Source organism: Sander vitreus, chromosome 8, assembly GCF_031162955.1.
Source record: "Sander vitreus isolate 19-12246 chromosome 8, sanVit1, whole genome shotgun sequence".
In the NCBI taxonomy this organism is placed as follows: Eukaryota; Metazoa; Chordata; class Actinopteri; order Perciformes; family Percidae; genus Sander; species Sander vitreus.
Window position 1 is genome coordinate 27448049 of NC_135862.1, and position 25576 is coordinate 27473624.

At 40.5% G+C, this 25576-nt stretch overlaps 1 protein-coding gene across 1 annotated transcript in view; it reads left to right on the forward strand.

Moving 5' to 3' along the window:
* LOC144522551 (transcriptional enhancer factor TEF-1-like) overlaps positions 1-25576 on the forward strand; it is an 81009-nt gene that overhangs the window by 3680 nt on the left and 51753 nt on the right. The window contains exon 2 of the mRNA XM_078257721.1: positions 17472-17802. Within this exon, the coding sequence (XP_078113847.1) occupies positions 17598-17802 (205 nt within the window). The 5' untranslated portion in view covers positions 17472-17597. The remainder of the gene's footprint in view (positions 1-17471; positions 17803-25576) is intronic.

Genomic DNA, 25576 nt, shown 5'->3' on the forward strand with positions numbered 1-25576 from the left:
AATAACCTTACACTAAAAGGACAAAATACATTTTTAGAAAGTAGGAGCTACCTTATGTTGCTTCTATTCTCTGCAGTTGCACAAAGTTTTATAAAAGCTGAGATGAGTTTTCAGAGTCACACACACACACGGAAACATTTATACACATTGTATTGTTCAAATGCTAAAAGCTGAACAGTTCAGACAGAATATTTATGCAGTCAAAGAAAGAAACACTGCGTCGATATTGTATGTGCCGTTTCGTTCACCCCCTCTTGTGAGTGGCGCAAGTTCCACATGCTCTCTTAAGGCCCTGACCCACCAAGAAGATCGTCGGCCGATGGTCCAAGTTGAGTTTGGGGCAACGTGAGGCGACGCCACAGTTGGCCTTTTGCGCCACTAGTTCTTGGCCATCTGCTTGATGTATCAGGGCCTTTAGCTCTTTCAGTCTAATAACCAGTCCCTCCAGGATTTCGCGATGTCGCGATGGCGCCAATTCACGCAAATTCAACCAATCACCGCGAATTTGGTGCGACTCTCAATTTTGACCAATCACAGCAACTTTTCCGCACATTTGACCAATAACCTGAAGTTTCCCGCGACTTCAACCAATCACAGCAGTCCCACGTGCACTCTGAGAGCCATTGACCAATCAGGAGTGAGAACGGGTTGATCATTTCCTTGTTTTTGATATGAAGACGAGACGTGTGTGTGTTTAACATCAATGTAGACTTTAACAATTTAAAAGTCGCTGAAGTTGCTGCCGTTTCCATCCTGGCTGTCGGCTCTCTGCAGTGGGTGGGGCTACTGCTCCGTACCCCCCGCGACTGATGCTTGCACACACACAAACACACACACAGACACACACACGGTGGATGCAGGAGAAAAAGGAGATGAAACGACACAATGACCTAAATTGAGGACAGCTACGGTCGTTATTGTAAGTGCAATGATAAGTTAAAGTCAGTACTTTATCAAACCGTATGAATGTGTGTCCCAGCCCAGGCCAGCATAGGAAAATAACTAACAATGTAAAGATCAACAAGCCACTGGCAGATATGTTCAAATTTGATTGAGTCAATAAATTATTATTTTTTGTCTTTAAATCTCAACTTTTTTGCAACTTTCACTGTCTCCCACAACTTCATTGCAACAAACATACAAAAGACATCGCAACTTTTATCGCAATTTTTTACAAAAGCTCCCGCAAAATCAGGAATTTTGGGCTGCAACAATCTCAAAAAAAAGGCCGCGAAATCCTGGAGGGACTGAATAACTACATGAATAAACAACTGTTAAATCCCACACTTATTTCAACACAAGAATAGCCGTTGCTAACATACCTTTCAGTCGACTAGCCCAAATTGGCTACCTGGCCGCCGGCAGTTTACTGGTCACTGCTGTGGGTGTATACTTTGTGCTGTCTGTCGTTGTGAAGCGGAACACTTCTTCGGCTCGTGGTGTGTGTACTGTGCTATAGACTATATAGTGAACTAATACAGCTGCAACGAAAGTCTTTAGATGCCCCACGGCCCATGGCAGCGGCTTCTTCTTCAGCTCAGCGCCTTCAGTCAAATTTGATGTACTCTGCAATTTTTTTAAACATTCAGATTTGGCTGGGTGGTTAAAAACACATTTCCCTGTGGTGTGACAGACTTGGAACACATTTATTTCGCTTTACCAGGACTGCAGATGCAGATGCCTATCTCCCAGTACATCTGTTGCTATCATAGCGTTCTGTTTCTCTGTCAGGCTGTCAATCAGACAACAAACCTCTTGGTTAATCAAATTTGTGTGTGTGTGTGTGTGTGTGTGTGTGTGTGTGTGTGTGTGTGTGTGTGTGTGTGTTGAGCAGTGGGGACGAGAGCAGAGCATATGTTAGCTGTAGAGGATGTAATTGTGGCAGATACATGGAGTTTACTGTACTCTCTTCACATTCATGCAGCCGTACAATGTACCTTTTAATAGGTGTGGAATAAGTCTTAAACACGAACACAAACACATGCACATAAACACACATGTGGTTTCTGTCTTGGTGCAATGCTCCTGACTTCACACTTATTAAATTGTGTTGGTATTGCTGCAACCTCCCGAGGCCTCTCTTTCTACTGGTGGATAATATTGTCTTAGAATATTGTCGTGTGTGTGTGTGTGTGTGTCTACATATGACAGTGAACCCCCCCAGGAAGAGGCCACATAATGGCTCGGTCTGACTCAGCAAAAATTGGTGGAAGAAAGGAATAACGGAGAAGGATGGAGAGAAGAGCTGCTAGCTAAACCTTTCACCATCACATTTCTAGAAAATATGCACTTCCCTGTATCAGTGTACAATCTGTGACCAATTACTATGTGTGCATAAATGTTAATGCTTCTGTGCGAGGAGATGGTGAAATAATGAGGAGTGCATGCTGTGAATCACTGCCTCTTCACCTTTCATAAAGCAAGTTGCTCTCTCAATTTCTTTTTCAAGTATGTATTAGCGCAGAGAAAGAATAAAAGAAGCTTTGCTGGTTTTGTTTCACTGATGCTGCTTTTTGATTTGTCCCAAAAATATCTGCCTTTGTTTTTAAACATGAAATCAGGTCAGAACTAATCAAACCAACTCGAGTTGGAAAGACTTTTTCATAAAGGTGATTATTACGCAAGATACATTTATCAGTAATGGATTAATTGAAATCATGACCATCTGAACTTTAAGTAAATGCAGAGATGTGCACCAGAGCCAAGACAAAAATCACAAATAATGGAGTAAAAAACTGATTGTCTCTAGTAGAAATGGAGGCACAAGAACAGTTCAGTCTGCAGCTTCTAACTGAATCTTTGTGGTTTAAAGTGTAGTTTCTATAAGATATCTGCTTTATATTTACGTTTTATGTTCGTAGGAGTCGTGCTATGTAACTGCTGATGAAGACTAGAGGTCGACCGATATGGGTTTTCTCTGGTCGATGCCGATCTTTAGAAATCAGGGTCAGCCGATGGCCGATTTATTTTGGCCGATATGTGGTTGTTTTTAAACCTCTATTTGAAAGATAAAATGTAACACTAATATACACAGAATTTCTCAACAAAAACATTTATTGAACACTTCACCAATCTACACAAAATGTATAATGTAAAAACATACTGTGTATTGTTTAATGTATGAAAAATATATTAAATAAACGAAACAGGTAAGAAGAAAATAAACTTTGTCAAATAAACTTTTCAATGAAAAAATAAAGTTTAGTGCACCTAGCAGCATTTATTAAACTTCTGAGAATACAAATCTGCAAGCTTCACAGAAAGTGACATGTTGTTATTATTAATCTCAACACTATTTCCTCTTAACTCCTGTTGAATCACATAAGACTAGGGCTATCTAAAGTCAATTCTTGTTCACCTTGTTTGTTAGATCATTGTTCATTTGTTGAAGTGTTTTATCTGTGTTTTGGGGATCATACTGTTACATGTCCTGTTGCACTCATTAGGATCTTATCTGAGCAGATTTCTGTCATTCAAACAACTCTTGGTTGTAATTTAAAAGTCGTCCAGCCAATTTAATAAAATTAAGGGTTTTATTCGTGCTCTAGTCCATAGATGCAGTTAACGGATACAGGCACGGAGAACTAAAGTTAGCAACGATTAGCTCCGTTAGCGGTTAGCTCCAGTTAGCTCCGTTATAGGAGTGGATGAGACTGCCACGGACAGGGGTAACAACCAGACTCTGATAAATGACAGTCGGGGAGCTTCCACAGCGGTGTGGCCGCGGAGTTTTGTACAGTTTTATTAGTACAGTTAATCCCAAGGCAAGAACACCAGCAATATGCTACTACTAACGGTAGCGTCTGAGCTTGAAGTGACTGTGCGAGACACATGGCGCAAGACTTCACGAGGGGAGGGGCTGGAGGCAGCTGGTCTGGGTGCGTTGTAAAAAATGTCGCCTATTCATGTTTTTAACACTAGGCTGCACACAGATGCACCTGCCTATTAATCGGCTTGATATACTGGGATTAATCGGTCGACCTCTAATGAAGACCCAATAACACCTGATTTTGCCGCTTAATAATAAAAACACTCCCCACACAGTTCACTCAAGATACAAAAAACACTGTTTTGAGTCCTGTTGGTGAAAATTGTCACATGGTTGATGGTTGTGTAGCCTTGTGATACCCCTTTCCAGGTGGCAGGGGACCTTTAAGCCGGTGTAATGCACAAAGAATTGTAGCAATACGGTAGGCAGGGAAGAAGAAGACTGCTAGCAAAAATCGTCAGAAACAATGCAGGATTTAAAATATATAATTAAAAAAAATGCTGTGTGCATGTTTTATGAGAAAGGAAATACATTCAGCATGTTTGTCAGGCCTTGAAGATCCACACAATGCCTTTTGGTAAATACATGAATGTAAGCATAGTGGCATGTGTCACGTAGCGCTCCGCTGTGATCACCGTCCAGCAGAGAGCCAATACGATAAAAATTATGCAAATTACGCACAGACGAATTTGTGTAGCTACCTATGACAACACAAACTTTATTTTGGCCATATCTCGGCCAAAATAAATGCTATCGACGCAAAACTTTGCCACTCTAGGGCTCCCCCAACAAATTTTATTTTAAAAGTACAAAAATGACTCATCTGATTTTTACGAAATTGTGAGGGTACCATCTAGGGCCACTCCTGAGGCCATTTGGCCTGAGGTCAGTTGGGTACTGATTCGTCAAAGTGGGCGTGGTCTATGGGACCCAGGTTTGGATTCACCACTTACACTAATGTGAGCAACTTCAAATTTACATTGTAGATGTACAATGGTTCATGGACCTCACATACCAAAAATTACACATAGGTGGCGCTATAATGATGTCAAACGAGTGTTTGCCTATAACTCCCACATTACACATTAGAAATCCTTACATCCACGTGTTCCTTGAATCGAGCTGAATCTGATGATATAGGCCACGCCCATTTCCGCTAAGAAGTTTTTCCGCAATAAAAGGAAAAATTTTCAACTTTTTCGAACTCCTTCTAGGCCGTAGGACCGATCTGCACGAAACCTGGTAAGTAGCATCTCCAGATGGACCTGACCAAAAGTTATCAAAAGAATTTTGCTACGTTAAAGTATGCGCATTTTACGACCAAACAAATTTTCCTAGCTAGCTACCAAACACAAACTTTATCATATCTCGGCCAAAATAAATGCTATCAGCAAAGGGATTATTGTTCAACATGGCACTACAATGGTCTGTTCCAAATTTGGTGAAGATCGGCCATTAGGGGGCGCTATAATCAACATTTGTGTTTTGTCCAATAACTCAATGCATGTAAATGGGACATTTGTGATTGCAATTTCTCTGCCGTAGTAATTACTATCAACATGAAACTTGTGATTCTTGTTTGGCATGGTGCTCTGAGGCTCTGTACCAAATTTGGCGAAGATCGGCCATTAGGGGGAGCTATAGTCATCATAGACCAGTTTTGGCCCTTTTACTCAATCAATGTTAATGGAATATTTGCAATGGCAATGTACTACAGACCTTGCAGCTCTCACCTCTCGATATTTCCTGACGTTTGCCTTTCCACCGCTACGCTTTTGAATAACATGAGGTGCAAATGATGCGTCTGCTGTGGAGGCTGTTTAAGCGGCAAGATAAATGAAGCACCCATGAATCTGTTGAGATACGTAACACTTCAGTCGCACATAAAGTCACACGAGTAAAAAATGAGTGTTGGGGAAAAAAAACACTAAAATAAGCAGAAAACAAGAAATATCACCTCAGATGCTGAATAATTCTATATGAACTGTAAGGGGCCATTACAACATGGCAAAACATTGTAAAGTGGAACAATGTTTGCTTTGAGGATTATGAGAAAATCCTCTTGTATTGCATAAAACCTGTGTGTAAATGTGTATCCAAATGTTGGAAGCAGTTAAAACATATGCTGTTGCGTGGTCAAATAGAAGAATGAGTGAAAAGAACTGACTAGCCTGTGATAACACATTCAACTTGTCTACCAACAGGATCCCCTGCTCACACACACACACACACACACACACACACACACACACACACTCTAGGGCGAATCAACGAAAATTCTAAATGCAAATATACTGTATATTTGAACTGTAAAAAGCAACAGACATTCAAAAAGGTTAGGGCTGCTTGGATATGTGAAAATCATAATTACAATTATTTTGGTCAAGATTGAAATCACGGTTATTTAACACGATTACTCATTGACTTTGGAAAATATGTTGCCATTATTGAATAAAAACTAGGGCTGTCAAACGATTAAAAAATGTAATCTAATTAATTACATACTCTGTGATTAATTAATCGAAATTAATCGCATACATAATTAACGGTGCCTGAACCGATACTTTTTAAGAAAGTAAAAAAAGAAAAGAAAAAAAAAAGGGTACTAAACAACAGTTGGTGACATTAAAGAACGGCTTGTTTATTGCTAAGGCCATATGGTCAAAATGAAATGTTTAATAATAATGTATAACAATAACTTATTTCACTAGTAAATTGCTGTTGAACGACAAAAACAACCACCAGATGGTAAAGGACATTTACAATAACTTCAAATGCACCACGAGGCTGTAGTTTACCAGTTTCATTGAACGCACCGTCTGTGTTGTTTCTCCAACGGTAGCTGCAGATTGTTACATGTAGAGTTGAATCCTCTACAGTAAAGCACAGTCAAACTTTACACCGTTTAGCGTTAGCTGTCAGCATTGTAACTGTTTTTATCCAACTACTAGCTAGCGGTAGGCTAACGTTAGCTGCTGTCGAGTATAGTGTTAACTAGCGTCACGTGCAGCGGTGTTTGTGTTGTCTGTATCGTCTTCAGAGCATCAGAGAGAAGCGCAGACATATCAGTGGCACCAGATTTCGGTAGCCATGGTTGGCAGGAAGAAGATTTTAGTAAAGTAGTTATGAAAGTAAATTTTAGAAGTAAATGTTCCAATTAATGATCCAGGCAGAACATTCTCGTCTCCCTCCTTCATTTTACAGTCGAATGGTGGTAAGAACTGCTCTGGGTCAAACGTCAATATGGAATGGATTAATCTGTGTTATTTTTTTTTTTTAACGCGTTATTTTTTTCTCAGATTAATTAATCGAAATTAACGCGTTATTTTGACAGCCCTAATAAAAACAAAAACAAACAGTGAAAACACCTTGAACTGTGAAATTTCCCTTAATACTTTTCCCCGTTTGAACTTTCTTCCTTTCTCATTCAGAACTCAAGACAAAATAAGAGTTTACTTGCTAAACGTAATGTGCAAAATAATCGTTTTTCTTGATTACTCTGGTTTTGTGATCGTTAGGAGGTGAAATTGTAATCACGATACAAAATTTGATTAATTGCATAACCCTAATATTGATGCATCTCAGTTCCCTTATTTGATAGCTCCTCACTCCTCGGCTGAACCAGAAGTTGTTCTGATCCTCCTTAGTGAAGGCCGTCTCAAAGCTCTTCTTTCTGCCCCGAGGAGCGAGCATTGAGGAGGGAACACCGAGGAGCTATAAGCGAGGATACAAAAGAGCAGCCTTCCCAAAAGCCGTGCAGCTGAAAGTGTTGCTAACTCCGCCTATACAGCTGACGAATTAATGTGACGCTTCAGGGGAAAGGACATCTCATCACTCTACAACACATTTCCTTGTTTCCTCTCCTCCCATGATTTCCTCGCGTCTCTCCCGTGCTTCCTCGGTGGGACGGACTAAGACGTGAGGAAGGAAGGCAAGTGGAGGAGCTGGGGATGCAATTTGAGAGAACTGACATGTACCTAAAGACATCAATGTAAATGTATAACTGGAAAGATGACGAGATACAGGAATTTCTGTTGGTAAGAGCCAACGTCGAAACCGTCAGACATATTCGGGAAACGGCAAGAGACTTAGTTGTTTATGACCAAATTACAAACGGCTCCGTGACCGAGGTGTAATCCGCATCATGTCCTGTCTCCTGCACGTTCCATAATGTGTCGGTATTTAGATCTTTTCAAATATGTTTTATGTTGTTAAATATGCCCATACGAGTAGTTATGTCTTCCGTTTTATTTGTCCTAGATGTTCAATAATAGATATTCAAATGTATTCACTCCACAGCAAGACTTGCTGGCCGACGACTTATCCTAACCTTAACCAATTGAGGTCAATGTCTAACCTTAACCATTCAAAGTCAACACCTAAAGGCTGTCTTTGTATACCTTTTAAAGAAAAATTATATAAATGTGGGTAACGGCGGATCTTCTTTCTTCAAAACAAGCAATCAATTTTGTTGTCTTCTTCTTCTTGGAAAACCAGCTGGAGGTGCATACGCCACAAACTGGAATGTGAAACAATTGATGGAGCATGCACAGTCAGCGCGCTTGCTATGCGTACAGTCTGGTCGCGGTCATAAAATGTGGGCTGCCCGCTTAAGACCCTCTGCTAATGCAGGCACACACATCATGTGCATTACATTTCATTACAACCTCACTGGCCTGGTTTTAAGAATATGGAGGCAGAGAGCCATGCACATTGCATGCTCACAAACACATACATGTAGTTGGCATTTGGTGGAAGCCAGTAAGTGCTGTAAGAAAGAAGTGTAAGAGGAAGAAAGGCAACACAGAGGGAGAGCATGTGAGTCCAAGGCAGCTGCAGGGCTGTGGCTAGATGCCCTGTGTGTGTTCTCCTGAGGGCTGGCACTGACAACATGAAGCCTGCTGTCCTGGCTGAAGTAGGTCCAGGCCTGCCTGGTGACAGAGACATACAGAGGGGAGGGGCACCCAGAGTGCAGAGGAGTCACCCAGTCAGAGTCGATTGTTGTGTGACTAATGTCTCTCTCCAGCGTCCATCTGCTGCTGGGCCCCTGTCTTGCTCACATCTCCTGAGCCTCACTGTGATTCTCCTGTCAACCATCACACCTCTTCTCTGCCCTTCCACCTACTCATTCCTGATTTTCACCATTATAAGCAGCTACAAAGTCATTACAGTCCCAAGGGCATTCATGGCAGTGACATTTTCGTCTAATTAATAATTAGAATTTGGTTTCACTAGCTCTTCGACATAAATCCATTGCAAAGTTTGTGTAAGTACTTCCTACGTTCTAAGTAACTACTAGCTAGTAGTGATTTATTTTGTCAGGTGACACCATTAAAACTTTGCAGCTATAATCAATATTTCTAATATATATAACAATAGGTTAGAGGGGTCACTCACACTGATAAACCTACCCGAGAATTATCACCTGACTCTAAAAAAACAGCTGGATTCTTGCGAAATTACAAGATCACGCAAGAATCGCGGGATCACATATCACACAAAAATCTATCTTTAGTTCTCATGCTTCAAGTAATGCATTTGTGTCTAATCTACCATCTTACTGCATCAGGTGAGAAGCTACTGGTTTAGGTGTGTGTGTAATGGCCGCAACGGTTTTTTTGAAAGTACCTTTTTCAAACAGTTTCCAATGATGGCTTCTCCGATGGTTCTTTGTAACACACCATCTGGCGCGTTACTAAAAACCCACAGTAGGTTACTGCTTAGCACCAAACGGCAAACTAAGTTAGCAACTAGCTGGTAAACATGGTAGAGCATTTAGAAGCAAACTAACCCTCAGGAGTTGGCAGACACCAAAACAATATTATACTGTGTGTGTGTGTATATATATATATATATATATATATGTGTGTGTGTGTGTGTGTATATATATATATATATATATATATATATATATATATATATATATATATATATATATATATATATATATATTTAGTATACACATAACCTCTAAGTAATTTTTAATTGTAATTTTTAATACATTCTGTAGTTACAGAACAAACAATATAAGTATATAGTATATATACTTGTTTGTTCTGTTTAACCTGTTTGTTTAACTTATTTTAGAGAATGTGTGACATGCACCTACAACACCAAAATAAATTCCTTGTATGTGTAAAAAACGTACTTGGCAATAAAGCTTTTCTGATTCTGAAGTAAAAACTAGTTTGTGTTGTGCAACCCATTTAATTTAGTGATGCTTAAATGTCCACATAGTCAAGTACTTAAGTTATAACTAAGCTTTGAACTTATAAAGTGTGAAGTGACGAACAGTTTGTGCAACAGACGAGATGGTGGCACGGATAAAGAAAAGGGTCTTTTGAATGGCAAATTAAGTTTCAAAGCCATTCCAGATAGTTCTTTCCACAAGACTAAAGATATTTGCATGTATTGTCGATGTGAATTGAGTTACCACTAGAGTAGTCTATATCCACGACCTTTCACTTCCGGGAAATTTCGCCGTATGTCCTTTTCAGCCAAATGTCCGTTACCTTACGCTTTCTTTGTGTTGGAATTTTAAACTCCGGTCGATTTATGAGGACTATGGTTAAAGGACAATTTCGGCGCAAAATGAACCTAGTGGTTAATAGCATATGTGTACCGAGTCAAACGTTCTCTGGGACATGTTTTCATGCTAATCGAATATGTCTCTAGCTTTTAACAAGCTACCGCAAACTGATGGTTAGCTGCTAACGCTACCTTTCGGGGCAGAGGGTAAATCACTATTTTATACCACTAACAAGGCTCAAAATAGCACCACACTTCAACGGTAGCATAATGAGGGTCCCTACATGTAAACCAAAGCATTGAGAACTTTGTAAATGTACAGACTTGTAAGTGTACAGACTTTTATTAAAAAGATAGATTATAAAGACAGTAGCGTTCATGTTTACATGAGCAGTCAAATCACTAATGCTGTGTTTGAGCTATGTTACTGGTTACTGGTTGCACAGCATTCATCGTTTGACTGCTCATTATAATCTATCTTTTTAATAAACTGTCTGTACACTTACAATGTTCTCAATGCTTCGGAAAAACGCAAACCCAGCATGCCACAGCTGTAGGACAGCCATGGAAGCGGAAAACTAACAGATTGTTGGATTGGGACACAGTGTTCTCTACAGGTCGCTTTGCAATGTATGTAATGTTATGTTATGTTATTGTGGCTAACGTTACCATCGCCAGCTTCAAGGTTATGATATGTTGGACAGAAAGATGGTTCCCACTTTCTTACAAACTGGCATGCAACCATAATGTGTAATGTACTGACTAGACAAGCTGTATAACGGGTCTGGAAGTAATAGTACCGACAATCTCCCCCCTGCCGAAATTGTTACCCCGCTTCTGTTCAGCGGGCGTAACTGACAGTGACTGTGCCCTTGGTACAGATGACTGTGAGGTCGCGGTCTTTTTAGCGGCTGTTTGAGTGACGTTAAGCCGAGAAAAGGTGGCTGTCAAAAACTCTGCAAGGTTGCGGTCTTCTTTACGGTTAGTCGATAAAAGGTGACTGTCGGCTGGGTACAGAGTTCCGCGAGAGCACAGGCTTTTATAACCTGTTCCCTGTTACTTAAAAAACTCTTCATCTAGTTAGCAACTATACCCCTGATGCCGTAACGTTCCAGTTTTTTTTAATTAATATCTCATGATTAATTGTGTCGAACACTATCCTGACTGCATGTTGTTTTTGGTCTACGGAATTTGGGATTCCTTAGATTTAATCCAATAAAGCCAGTGCTGTTGATCAATTTACTCTGAATACATAGTGATTTTCAGTGAGTGGTTTGTGTTTATCTATGAATTTATCCAATCTATTATTGAAAAGTTTTTCAAGAATTTTGGAGAATTGTGTTAGTAATGAGACAGCTCTGTAATTTGTGAAGTGGTGCTTATTACCAAATTCATACAGAGGTATGCCTTTTGCTATTTTTATTTTGTTTGGAAATGTACCGGTTTGAAAATTTACAGATGTATGTGAATGGATTTGTTATTCCATCAAATACCTTTTTTACTACAATCATATCATTGTCATCATAATCAGAAGACGTTTTGTTCTTACATTTCATAACAATATCAACAATTTCCCTTTCATCCACTGCTGTGAGGAACATTGAGTAAGAATTTCTATTTATTAGCTTTCCAAGACTGTCCTCCGATGTGCCTTGATTAGGAATCTTTCCTGCAAGGTCAGGACCAACATTCACAAAAAAACTGATTAAAACTGTTGGCCACAACATCCATATTATACATCCATCTTTTCATTATCCAGACCCATTTTTTATAACACTGATCAATATGCTCCATATTCCTTTTAATATTTTTAATATGTTATTTTCTAACATATTCTTATAGTATTCTTTTTGCTAGTCCTTATAATATTAGTTAACTTATTTTTATATTTTTTATATCTATTCTCAGCCTCTTTAGTTTTCAGCCATATGACATCTTGGTACAGTCTATTTGCCTTTTTACAATCATTTTGTAAGCCCTTTGTGATCCATGGGCATGCTGCATATTTAAATGTTCTACGACAGTTTTTATTATATAATATTGTGAATCTCTGGAGGGAGGACCTTCGTTGTGCACAATAGATTTCTGGTGGCTCCTCCAGGGGTGCCAGGGGCTCTGAAGGGTGAAAATCTCTGAACCTCAGCCGACACCGGAGGTTCTGGCATGAGACAGGATCACTGGCTTTCCTGAGGTTTGGCTTCACACCAATACACAAGTAAACAAAGAGTTTCGCGATTGACCCACCGGAAACCCCACACCCCCTAGCGTTCTGGCGGTGAAATGCACCGCGATGCAACGAAACTCGCTCAACCCCGACGCAGAACTCCGAAACGGACACGCCGTAGGAGCTACGGTGTGGAGTTGACGCAGAAGCATGGCCATTTCATTTAAGGTGCTGACACACCAACCCGATTATCGGCCGTCGGACTGTCTGGCAAGGTTGGTGACCCAAGTCTGTTTGGTGTGTTCCATGCCGTCGTCAGTCGGAGGAGCCGTCGGCGTTCAGTTGGGCCGATTTGACTCGTTGAATCGGCCAGTGGGCAGTTGGACTCAATGACCAATTACAGGAAATGACGAGCAGGATGAGCGTGACGAACGCCTCTCAAAATCTGCCGAAAATCTTTTAAACTGACCTTTGTCAATCTGAAATGAAAACAGATTCAGCAACTGCATGGCCTATTTCTCACTTAAAATGTTTTCAGAAAGACGTTTGGGTGAACTATTTTCGTAAAATATGAGATCGTATTCCGAACGAGCCGCCATTATGGTCTGTTTTGAAATTGTTTTTGAATATGGAATATGTAACAATGGAGAGATAGTCTTGATGTGATATAGAACGCTCAATTACGTTGTAACCTTGGTTCTCTAAGTGAAGAGACTATCTTTCCAGCTGCAGGTTGACGGAGACGGTTCCACGCCAGCACAGGTGTTTTATAGATAACCATAGGGCGTGGCCGGGCAAGCCGGTGTGTCTTAAAGAAGTATCCCCGTACCTCTTTTCACTCAGAGAACTAAGGTTACAACGTAACCGAGCGTTCATTGCCATTGCCTCAGCATATGCCTTCAAAGTGATCACGTTTTGTGAATGCTTCTGTAGTAAAATGCAGAAATGTTCAGATCAAGTAATTATCTTTTCTTCCAAGTTTTTTTTTTTTAGAGGGAATCCTTAAAAGATTATTTGAATGTGCAGTACTGCTTTTGTGCGCAAAGTGATTGTTTTAGTGATTTACAGACAATAGCTGACTCAACCAGGGAGTACATCAAGACTCACACAGTCTCTCTTGAATCTGCTTTGTCAGTGACAAATGTAGTAGTAGTAGTAGTAGTAGTAGTAATAATAATATAATAATAATAATAATAAGTTTATTTATATAGCACCATAGGACAGTGTCATTGATTCATTATTATGCTTTTGGCCCCATTTGGCTGAAGTGAACAGAACTCCAATATTTACTTTCTTTTACTGTCTCTGCTAACAAAACTAACATGAGAACTAACAAAACAATGAGCTAAAAGGCAACCCCTTTCACATTACACATATATTTGATCCATTGTTTATATGAAATATTCATGAGTGGACCTTTTTAAAGCTCAATGTGATGAGTTAGCACAATCAAACACTCACCCCAGTAGTCTTTTAAAAGTTGACAGTTGAAAAGTTGAATTGTTTCGGCTCTATGACCATGCCATACTATCACCCTCCTTTTAACCAACAAAGCCAAATGTTAAATGTTGATTATTGACAACATACTGAACACACTAAACTGTAGGAGTGGTTTGAAAAGTTTCTATGAATGTTGCGATCCTTTATTTCCTCCATTAAAGCTTGTCATCAGTGGAGTCATTGTAACATGAATCTAAGATGATCACAGCCTCTGTTACTTGTAAAGAGGGTTACTTCACTTTAGCATACACATTTGTACAAACACAATCACACTTGGGGTAGAGGAAACTAATCTTGCTGCTGGTGCTCAACCATAAAGCCTGCTGGATGAATGAATCCTTGTTTGAATGGTAAACTGCTGGGGGAGGGCAGGAGGGGAGGAAAGCAAGGGTGGGAAGTTGGAGAGGAAACGGAAATGAGGATGAATAGAATAAACATGAAGCGAGAACCAGAGGATAAACTCTAGTAAAACCAGCAGATCTCATTCATTACACATGGCTGGGAGTCTAAGCCAGTAGATGTTTTTTTTTGCGGCCTTGCAGTGCTTTGTCCCAGGTGTTAAAAAGCATTGCGCTTGGCTCAAGTGTACGGGGTTAAAATGTCTCCAAAATGTTTCCTGCTGCATACGTGCACACTGTCAAGTGTAATTGTATTAAAATTAGTTAGACACACATACACACACACTGACATACACTTCAAACTGCAGGCTGTGGCAAGGGACAATGCATGGGAAGTGTGAACAGTTGAAGACCACACAAAATGACGTGTTCGCCCAAGGAGCTGACACTGTAATTGTGTGTGTGTGTGTGTGTGTGTGTGTGTGTAGTGTGTACTACGCCAACCCTGCTGTTTGCTGTGGGGGATTTAAGAAGAATTTTAGGCAGCTGGCAAGCCCCTTTCAGTTTTACAGTTTTTTCCTTCCTAAATTTGCTAGTAGCTGTGTGTAGTAGTGGTCACTGTCTGTCTGTCTGTCCCTCAACTCCACTTACAGTATGTGCATGTGGATTTGATGTTGGGCTACCACAGCGGTTTGACAAAATAGGCTATTTTCTACATGATAAGAAGCAATACTTTTTCTCTGGCAGCTGGGATAAAGGCCTACTGTAGCATCCCCTGCAGAAGCAATGGCCAACTCTCACACTGATGGTCCATGAAGATTTTATTTAAAATACATACACTATCATATTCACGAACACACAACAAGAGCTGAGTGGAAAAACAAACAAAAAGCCCTTATAATTCTGCAAATTTTTAATACTGTAAAACACAAAAAAAATGCAACAAACCATACACAAAGTGCAAATTATCCACAAATACATTCAGAGATTTGCATCAGCTTACGTTCATATAAAAGCTGTTATCATCAGCATCATGGACAGAGGGCTAGGGTAAGCTAGTAGCCAAAATGAAGCTCTAGTATACTAGTATAGACACTCGAGTAAGTAAATACACTCAACATTTTACATGTAAATATCATTACCAAATTTCTCAAAGCGCTCAAACCTTGTTCATTTTCCAGCTAGGTGCTAGTTTTGCATTGGACGAAGAGCGTTTCCACAACTTTGCACTTGAGTCATTTAGCCATAGACTGTATAAAACATGGACGTTGTTTCCGTGATGTAATCCATAGGTTTCTGAAGAGCCAAAATGAAGCACAAAGTGGGTGGCTCATGCCGGAGCGGGTGTCACTGTCTTGGCAAGGCCTGACGTCAGCTAGTCTGGATCAACGGAAGTACATTTCCAGGATAATTGCCTGACATCCACGTGCCGGATGTCCCTCACCTTCCGCTCGCAGTGTGATTCTCAAACTCTGTTTGTTTCAGGAAACAACAAACTTTGAGCTAGCTAGCTACACACTAAAGGCAAGTTTTGAAGACAATTTGGATTGTGCTACAAGGCAGGCCTACTTGGTACTTTTTGAAATTATAGTAAAGATTGACAAAGAATATGTTTACGGCATTTACTCTCTAACTGGGATGTTTTGGGACCGATTGGGGGGATTATGGACGAAGTACACACGGTGATACACTGGTAGGAGCAATTACGTTTCACCATGTATCCAGCTAATTTAAATAGCACACGTTACTGTATTGCCGTTTTCTTTTGCGGGGTGCAAATGTTCCACCAAAACAAGTTCCTTCACGAGACCATTATGCAGAGTAGGATTGAAAACGATTCCTCGAGTAACTCGAATAATTCGATTACTAAAAATCCTTGATGCAAAATGATTTGCCTTGAAGGTTTGTTTAATTAATGCTACCAACGTTGTATCGCTCACGGTGTTTCCGCATCAGCACACCGGGCTGATGCTGCTGGCGACACATGCCATGAAGACATGCCATGAAACGACAGAAAGTGTCCAAAGTTTGTAATCAGTTCAAACGTAATTAAAATGAAAACTCTGTACAGTGTGTTTACTGCAAAATCAAACTAGCTTACCACAATAATAGCACGACGTCAGTGCTTCAGCATCTCAACAGAAAACATCAAGTCTAACTTAATCATCCAATCCACGAAGCGGACCCGACATCAGAGTTGTATGGACGATGAAACTACACCAAACACAACAACTACCAAAATGAAAGAAAAATACGTAGTGGTGACCACAATTTGATCTAAAGAGCCGACTTGTTGACTATCCCTTCGGAAAAACAGCTGATTGTTTTTTCTCACTCTCTCTCTTCACGGAGAAACAGCTGATCAACGATCTACTAGCAGAAGTGTAACAGAGCTGTGTAGCATTGTAATCAAATATATAAATAAAAATGGGTTGAGTATAACTAATATTTACATATAGGCCTTTATACAGATCAGTCTCAGGTTGAAACTTGTAGTTCTGAAAGTTAAGTTACACAACTTAAGGTAATGTTTATGTATGTTTAATGTATGCCTTAGTTTGAGGTTGTTATTGCATTTCAGATTTTTTTTCTTTAAAAACAATGTAATATGGCACTTAAATGCACTTAATAGGTTTAGTTTTTTGAGCGATGATATTGTAAGCAATGTAGGCAATACAAATGTTGCTTTTTCCGAAAATTAAACCAAACTATTGTATGTTATTGCTCTTCAATAAAACAAAAGTATTTCTTATCTGATTACTGGATTAATCGGTGGAATAATTGGTAGAATACTCAATTACTAAAATAATCGATAGCTGCAGCCCTAATGCAGAGCCACCATCGCTGCGTCCAGAGCTTAGCCTTGCCCAAGACGATTGTGCTAGGTAGGAGCATTAGTTAGGAACCATGTGACGTTGAGTTTATATAGGAGCCACCAATGAAAAGTTGCTGTGCAAAACTTTAGATTTTTTTTAGCCATTTTCGCCTTTATATGGAAATTGTGGGAGAGAGGGTATGCCATGCAACAAAGGTCCCAATGCTGGAATCGAACCCAGGACATTGCAGTAATGTGGTATGCCCTGTAACCACTCTTCTGTAGGATGCGCTGCTGTGCACAACTTTAATTTGTAGCTTATACAGCACTTTTTGTGTCTGCCTTTTTTCATTTCAGGGTTCCTGCTGTCTGAAGTTGAATTTGGACCAGCCTGCTGAGTTGTCTAGTCTACCAGCAACGTTTAGTATTATTATTGGTAGTTTAATTATTGGTAGCATTTGGGATTACCCTCGAAGCAGCAGTATGGAACGCAGTAACTGGAGCGGCAGTGAGAGCCCAGGCGACGACATGGAACGATTAAGTGACTCAGGAGGAGATAAGACCATGGACGGGGACCCTGAGGGAGTCTGGAGCCCCGACATTGAGCAGAGCTTCCAGGAGGCCCTGGCCATCTACCCACCTTGTGGAAGGAGGAAGATTATACTGTCAGATGAAGGAAAGATGTACGGTGAGTAATGGGAGATGGAAGGAGGTTAGGTGTAAAGTGCTCTGAGTCACTGAAGAAGGAAAGCTTTACTTGTGTTGTCAGAAAATATGTAAGTGCCCATATTATGAAAAAAACACTTTTTCTGGGATTTGGTGTGTTATTTTGTGCCTCTGGTGCTTCCACACGCATACAAACTTTGAAAAAAACCCATCCATGCTGTTTTGAGTGAGATACAGGTTTCTGAACGTGTCCTGCCTTCAGTCTCCGGGTGAGTTGTTCAAAATCTGCACGGCTTTCTACGTAACTAGCCGAGATGAGGGGCCTAGGGGGCTAACCGTTAGCATGCTAGCTTGTTCTCAATGGCAAAACACTGCTACAACACACACAAATCCACCCTAATCTATAAAATAAATTGTATAGAACTACTTGCATGTCTATGTTCTGCAGGTATTCCACACAAAGTTGGAAGTGCGCCCTCATTTAGAAGAAGTCTCCCAGTTAATCCTGCCTTGTACAGGCCGAAGTTGCAGAAACAGCTAGCTAGCTCATGTAATCCTTACCTAGCTACTGCGCATGTGCGACTGTCAACAAAGATGTTACAGAAGTTGCGAGGTATCACTCTGTAGCTAAAACAGAGACCTGACACAGAGTACAACAAAAATATGGTGGTTTTAGAAAATTAAACCATGTAAACCTATTCTGATACAATCTCAAATTACAATTATGAACCTGAAAATGAGCATAATATGGCCACTTTAAGAAATAAGCAAAGCCAAAATGGCTTTTTCAGATTCTTTTTTGTTTTGTTGAAAATATTCAATTTAAATTATATAAAATAGAGAAAGCAGCACAATTTCATACTGACTTTAGCTGTTTAGATAACAGACACCGAACTGCCCTGCTGTTAAACAGATAGACAGGGGAACTAATCACAGACATTTGCCACGTTCATGGAATAACAGTGGTGCGCAAATGAAATACTGATGTAGGATTAGATTAATTCACTTATTAATAAAAGGTGCAGGAGCACTTCTGGATCGTTCCGACCCACTTTAACCCCTGGTGGAATGATTATGAATGCAGTTCATGAAATACAGTTACTCCGAGTCATTAGTGAAGGTAGCCTATTTGTAGCATGGTCCTACCAGACTCTCGTACATTTCATTTGTACAGAGAGTCTGGCCTTTCTCCATTGACAAGTGTTAACTTCCTTGAAGGCGGGTACTCTGTTAAAGTTTAAAACTATTGGATTTGCCCAGGAGGGCCACAACATCATGGCCACCAACAAAACTCAGCAAAGATTGTTCTTGCTCGGGCTTTAACTTCTGGATATTCGGCAGCATTGCTGCCACAACGGGCTGAATGGCTTCGCTCACATCTTTCTAGTGCACGTCCTCAACGTCATCGTTCTCAGCCACTCCCTCTGTTCGCTGATTGGACCTACAAATATTTGACCGGAGAAAACCCAAGAATATACCGCAAACCCAGACGGAGTACTGAAGGGAAATTAAAATTGAGCGGAAGTAAGTAGGAGCGCGGAGCCAGGCTAGTCTATTTGTGGATGTTAGCATAGTTTGCGTTCAGCGGCAGAGGAGAGAGGTGTGGGGATAGCTCATGAGCACTGCCAGCTGAGTTGATTGACACAGCTGGTGCTCATGGACTAATTATACTCCCTTCAAATGCAGTAGTGTGCTGGAACCAGGGATGTCTGGCACACACCAGAGGCAGCCATACTGGCTTTTAGATTTCGTTTACTATTGAACTGTTTGCTAAACTGTTTGCTAAACTGTGGGAGTTTTGGAGCAGCGTGACATAGATAGAGAAGCTGGGCAACCAGAAGCGCACGGTGAAGCTAAAGATGTGAGATAAAAAAGTGCTTTTGTCTGTGAGCGGTCTGTTTGTGCAGTGAGAACTCATGGTGACAGCAACAACGCGCCCACAAGTGTCTACTTTGCGAGCGCCTGAGGGCATACACGCTCTCATAGGTAAACTTTGCTCTCAAAGTTGATTTCTGCTTGCCTGAATTAAACTGACTTTTGACACTTTGGGGGCGGTAACCAAGGGAGGCACTGGCCCTCCTTTGATTGGTCACTTTCAAGGCGATCTCACCCGCAGACCTCCTAGTCTACCTTAATTGACAGCAAACATTATCATTCAGGAAGCCCAAAGTTGTAAGGTGTACCGGTCGAAGATTAACGATGTAACGCAAGATAGCACCATAAATAAAGGAATGTATAATGTAAGTGTCTCTTATCCATTCTGTTGTTGGGATATGTGCAATGCTTTTGAAATGTCTGTAAATCTTTGCCAATATATGTACCCTAAACTCTAACATTAACGCTAGAGCTAACGTTAGCCTTAGCTAACATGGCTGTTGTTAGCCTGGCCAGCCAGTCTGATTAATCCAGAAACAGAAATAATGTTTCATGGCGTGGTGTATGATGTAAAGGTAACACATTCTACTAATAAGTTAAACATGCCAAAAATAATAAGTATTTGGTTAGTTGGCTCTAAATTTCTTTTATAAATTAATAAGACTGGCTGGCCAGGCTAAACAATAGCCATCTGAGCTTAGGCTAGCTGTAATGTTGGAGATAAGGGTAGGCTACATTTCAAAAGCATCGCACATATCCCATATAACAACAGAACGGATGAGAGACACTTATACATTCCTTTATTTATGGTGCTGTCTTGTGCAACATCGTTAATAAAGACAGTTTTGCGGCTAATGTTAGCTGTCAATCAAGGTACACTGCTCTGTGTGGGTGAGATCCAGAGATGGGAAGTAATGAAGTACAAATACTTAGTTACTGTACTCAAGTAGATTTTTCAGATTTTTACTTTCCTATTTATTTTTGTGCCGACTTTTTTACTTTAACTCCTTACATTTTAACACGAATATCGGTACTTTCTACTCCTTACATTTTATTTACAAAATTGGCTCGTTACTTTAGTTTCAAATAATTTCATTGGAGTTACCGTTATTTTTCGCGTCATCAATACCAAATTCAATCTAATTATGGGAATATATGTTGCACTTGATGCACCATTACAAGACGACGCGACAGATTCGGCGGCATTCATTCGTGGCAAATCATTGCGGCATGATGGCGGTAACGTTAGCACATAGTAGTATGGACTGACGACATGATTGAAAATGAAGAAAACGGAGATCCCAGAGATTGGGCAGACTAGCAGCAAGACATTCCCAATCATCCTTGGCCTTATCTGAGAGAGATGTTTGAGATAGTAGGCATCAAGAATTACTCCTGGCGAATGAACTTTAAAAGTATGGGGAACTTCTTAATTAATGTCTGTTTAGTAATTCATATTTAATCCTTTCTTTTCTTTCCAGATGCCATATTTGAGCACACACACAGACATGTAGATTCCTTTAAATGTTAAGGGGAAGATTAAAAAAAGAGAAACTGGATCTGTGAATTCTCACAGAATCACAATTGAATTCATATCTTGCTACTCAGTCAGAATCTTATTAACCTGGAGTCCCAGTCTCTGTCACAATAATCATATATGTGATGTTTTAGGCCTATTGGCAGACATCCATTTTAAAATGTAGGCAATGGCATATTAAGAGCCTTTTTTCCATGTCCACTGAAGTTTCTCAGCTTGCACTCTAGTAACGTATATGTGGTCCGGGTAGCTTTGCATAAAAAAATGGTCATTCGCAAGGCTACTTTTACTTTTAAGTAAATTTTCAAGCCTGTACTTTGTTACTTTTACTTGAGTAAAGAAGTTAAATCAGTACTTCTACTTTTACCAGAGTATTTTTTTAACACAAGTATCTGTACTTCTACTTTAGTACGGGAAGTGAGTACTTTTGCCATCTTTGGTGAGATCCCCTTGAAAGTGACCAATCATAAGAGAGCCATTGCCTCCCTTGGTTTCTGCCCTCAAAATGTCAAAAGTCAGTTTCATTCGGGCAAGCAGAAATCTACTTCCAGAGCAGAGTTTACCTGCGAGAGTGCGTATGCCCTCAGCGCTCGCAAAGCAGACACTCGTGGGCGTATTGTGGCTGCTCTGTGTGTGTGCTGCTTAGTTTTATACACGCAGGTGCCATTCTTTCCCTCTCCCTATGTTTTGTTTCATGCTTGCAGCTGCCTGTACAACTCTCGATTGTTGAATTGGTGCGCGAAGAGTAGGGTTGGATACCGACATCCGGTGCTAATACGGCACCGGGACTTTAACAACCTGTCTCTACCGGACTGAATAGTAATGCAGATTTCAGTGCCTCATTTCGGTGCCACTGAAATGCCAGCGCTGCCCTCTGATGCTCCGAAACGGACGTTAGAGGCAACCAAAAATTAGCTGCATGTGACGCTAGTTAGCATAATACACTTGGCAGCAGGTAACGTTAGCCTACCGTTAGCTAGCAGCTGGATTAAACCATGGATGTATTAAGAGAACGGTTAAAATGCTGACAGCTAACGTGGTGTGACTGTTTAACTGTAGAGGATTCCAACACAGAGACGTAGTCTGCAGCTGCCGTTGTTGGAAAAACAACACACTTGAAACTCGCCTCGCCAGCCTCGTGGTGCATTCATAGTTATTCTAAAAATACCCTTTTTCCATCTAGTGGTTGTTTTTGTTGTTTACCAGCGATTTACTGGTGAAATAAGTTATTGTTATAAGTTATTGTTATTACATTTTTAATAAATCATTTAATTTTGACCACATGGCCTTAGCAATAAACAAGCCCTTCTTAAATGTCACCGACTGTCGTTTTGTGCTCCTATTTTAATTTTTTTTTAATATAGAAAAAAAAATTAAATCCTTACAAAAGGTCGGTTCAGGCACCGTTTAGGCACTGACACCGTTTTAAAAGTATCGTGTTAGCACCAGTATCGAGAAAAACGATACCCAACCCTAGTGAAGAGTAATATCTTTGCATATGAAATTATATAATTTGCGTGTGAGCATGTTTTATCGCGCCGCGAGATATGACATAATCCTGATGCCATAGGGTTAACGTTAACGTTACATGATTGTCCACCGCAGGTTGATGTCGGATTGCTTTTTCTCCAAAAGTTGAATCTGACTCAACTTTTTTGCTGCAGCCATTCAAAACAAACGGAAAGATCTGCATTTTTGCCACAATGTCTGACGAGTGACAACCAATGCAGTGTTTGTGAATGAATGCTCAGCCAGCCAGTGCCTCACTGTATTGGCATTATGCACGGCCATACTATCTTTACCTTTATCAAATCGCCTGAACACCAGGCTGCCACGGTATAACCATGCAGACCTCTACAAACATCAGACTTCTTGCTTGTAACTCAACATTTCTCTGTTTTTGGCTGATATGGACTGACATAGCGCTGCATAAATTAGTAAGTGGATAGTGGACATTTAGCTAGCAGCTTTATCCTGACAAAAACACCACTATCAATTTCATAAGACTAATATTCAAATCCCAAAATTGAAAATCGAATACCTACCCATCGAATGAATATTTCAATATTCAAATTTTGAGATCCAGCCCTAGTAGTTAGCAAGCATTAGCTCAGAGGGCTAACTTGGCTTTACTTTATCAAAAGCCTTCCTTTTAAGTTTAAATCTGTACAACAGTGTGCTGCGTGTGATGTCTTTCGCACATGTGCATGCATTCATACAACAGCGTGCTGCTTGTGACGCTTTTGCGTTGACCACAACTGTGGTTTTGCCACTGTTGCCAACAACTGGAAGCCTTTTAGAATTTGCCTAAATCTTTTTCATCACTAAATTAACTTCTAAAATATATTTGGTCAAGAAATCAACTGTGTAGATATAGATTATGGGCTGTTCCACAGACATTGATGTGTAATCCCAAATTTGCTTGACGTTTTCAGAGTTGAGAAGCTCCACAAACTGACGCCAGCTAGTGCCTCCTGGGTTTGCTAGCTAGCTGGCCAGTCAGTGCTCAAAGACCCCACTGTGAGCTGGTAGACAAGAGGCTTTTATTTCACTGCTGATGGATCGTTTGTTTAAATAACACAACACAGTGGCTGGGTTACCTCAGTTGGTAGAGCAGGCGCACATATATAAAGGTGTATGCCTTGACGCAGAAGGTCCAGGGTTCAGTTCTGACCTGTGATGATTTCCTGCATGTCTTCCCCCTCTCTCTGCCCTTTCATATGTTGCTGTCCTATCCATTAAAGGCTGTGCGATCTGTTGTCCCTGGGTGTGTATACAGTGCACATAAAACATTCAGTACATTACAAACATTACATAGCTGTTATAATAATTTGTTTAAAGGAACACGCTGACTTATTGGGACTTTAGCTTATTCATTTACATGTTGTGATTTGTATAGTCACAGCGTGTACAAACGTCACATGAGACACAGCCATCTTCTAACCGTATATATACTGGGAACTATATTCTCAGAAAGGTGAAGCACTGCTACTTCTGCTACTTGGGCGGAGTGATTTGCTTGCAGCACCTGAGAAGTGCCGTGGTGAGGAGCAGAGAGTAGCAGTGCTTATTTGTACACGCTGTGACTATACAAATCACAACATGTAAATAGGAAAATGTTGGCGTTATTTTGTCACTTATTAGGAGCAGTAGGCTAGTTGGAGCTGGTTACCTCCAGGATATGTGCTAAGCGAGGCTAGTGGTGGGGGCTTCAGACAGACACGCACGGAGATGAGAAGGGTATGTATGGACTTATCTAACTCTGGGGGATACGGTGAATGAATCCCAATAAGTCGGCGTGTTCCTTTAAGGGGTGGGGGAGCTCAACCATGCAGTTTATTATAAAGTAAGCAAACATGTTCTATAAACAAAAAAATTCAAAGCTCAATAAGTTGTATTTTTCAATTGCAATAGTGATATGAGTTTTTTTGTCCTGTGCTTTAAGAGCTTGTTTATAGGCCAAGCCTGGCCTAGCATACTGCAAAAGTTTCATACTGCATACTACTGATGAACACTGCATACTACGTTCGTCGGTAGTATGTAGTAGATGGTTGAGAATACAGCCTGGTGAGTGACTCAGAGTCCAAGAGTGAGTGAGTGACTCACAGAAAGTCCTGAATTAATAGTATGATTCATTTTCTATAGATCAATAAATTAGTAAAGGACCAAGTGTGATGTAGGCTACTATACAGTATGTGTTTAAAATATCCCTGGTTGCTAATAATAAGGAGCAAGATTTGGAATAAGTATCGGAGGACACATAATTGTGTTTGATACAGTGGTGCGTGTATATATTGAGTGTAGATACTTTGTATAACTCTGCACAGTGTTATAAACACGTTTGGGCGAGTTGTTCGCTGTGGTGTTGTAAGATTAAGAATTACTAGGTAGATGGCTGTGTGTGAGGGCTGTCTCATAGGGCCTTGAGTGTCAGAGACAGGAAAGAAAGACACTGTAAAAAAAGAAAAAAAGGGGGGCATTATGTGTATGTGTGCGCGTTTGAGAATGAGCTACCACTGAGAGAGTATATGTATATTGTGTGTGCGAACTAATAGAGTGATGAACAGATGGTCCTCTGGCTGCCACCAGCTGTGCCTCCCACCCTCTCTCTCGCTCTTGCTCTCGCTCTCTCTCTCTCTCTCTCTCTCTCTCTCTCTCTCCTTATTCAAAGTGCACTTTAGTGATTTCCTTGATTCTACTTGAGTTCTAGGCTTGTGAGTATCAAATTAAATCCCAGATATTAGATACTTTTTCCCACGCACACTTGATGAAGTCTTGCCTCTGGACCTTGATGAATTTAAACACACGCTGCTTGTGTATGTGTGCCCTCCTGCTCTGTCTGAAATCGACTTTTATCCCGTTTTATCACAGTTTTAAGCCGCAT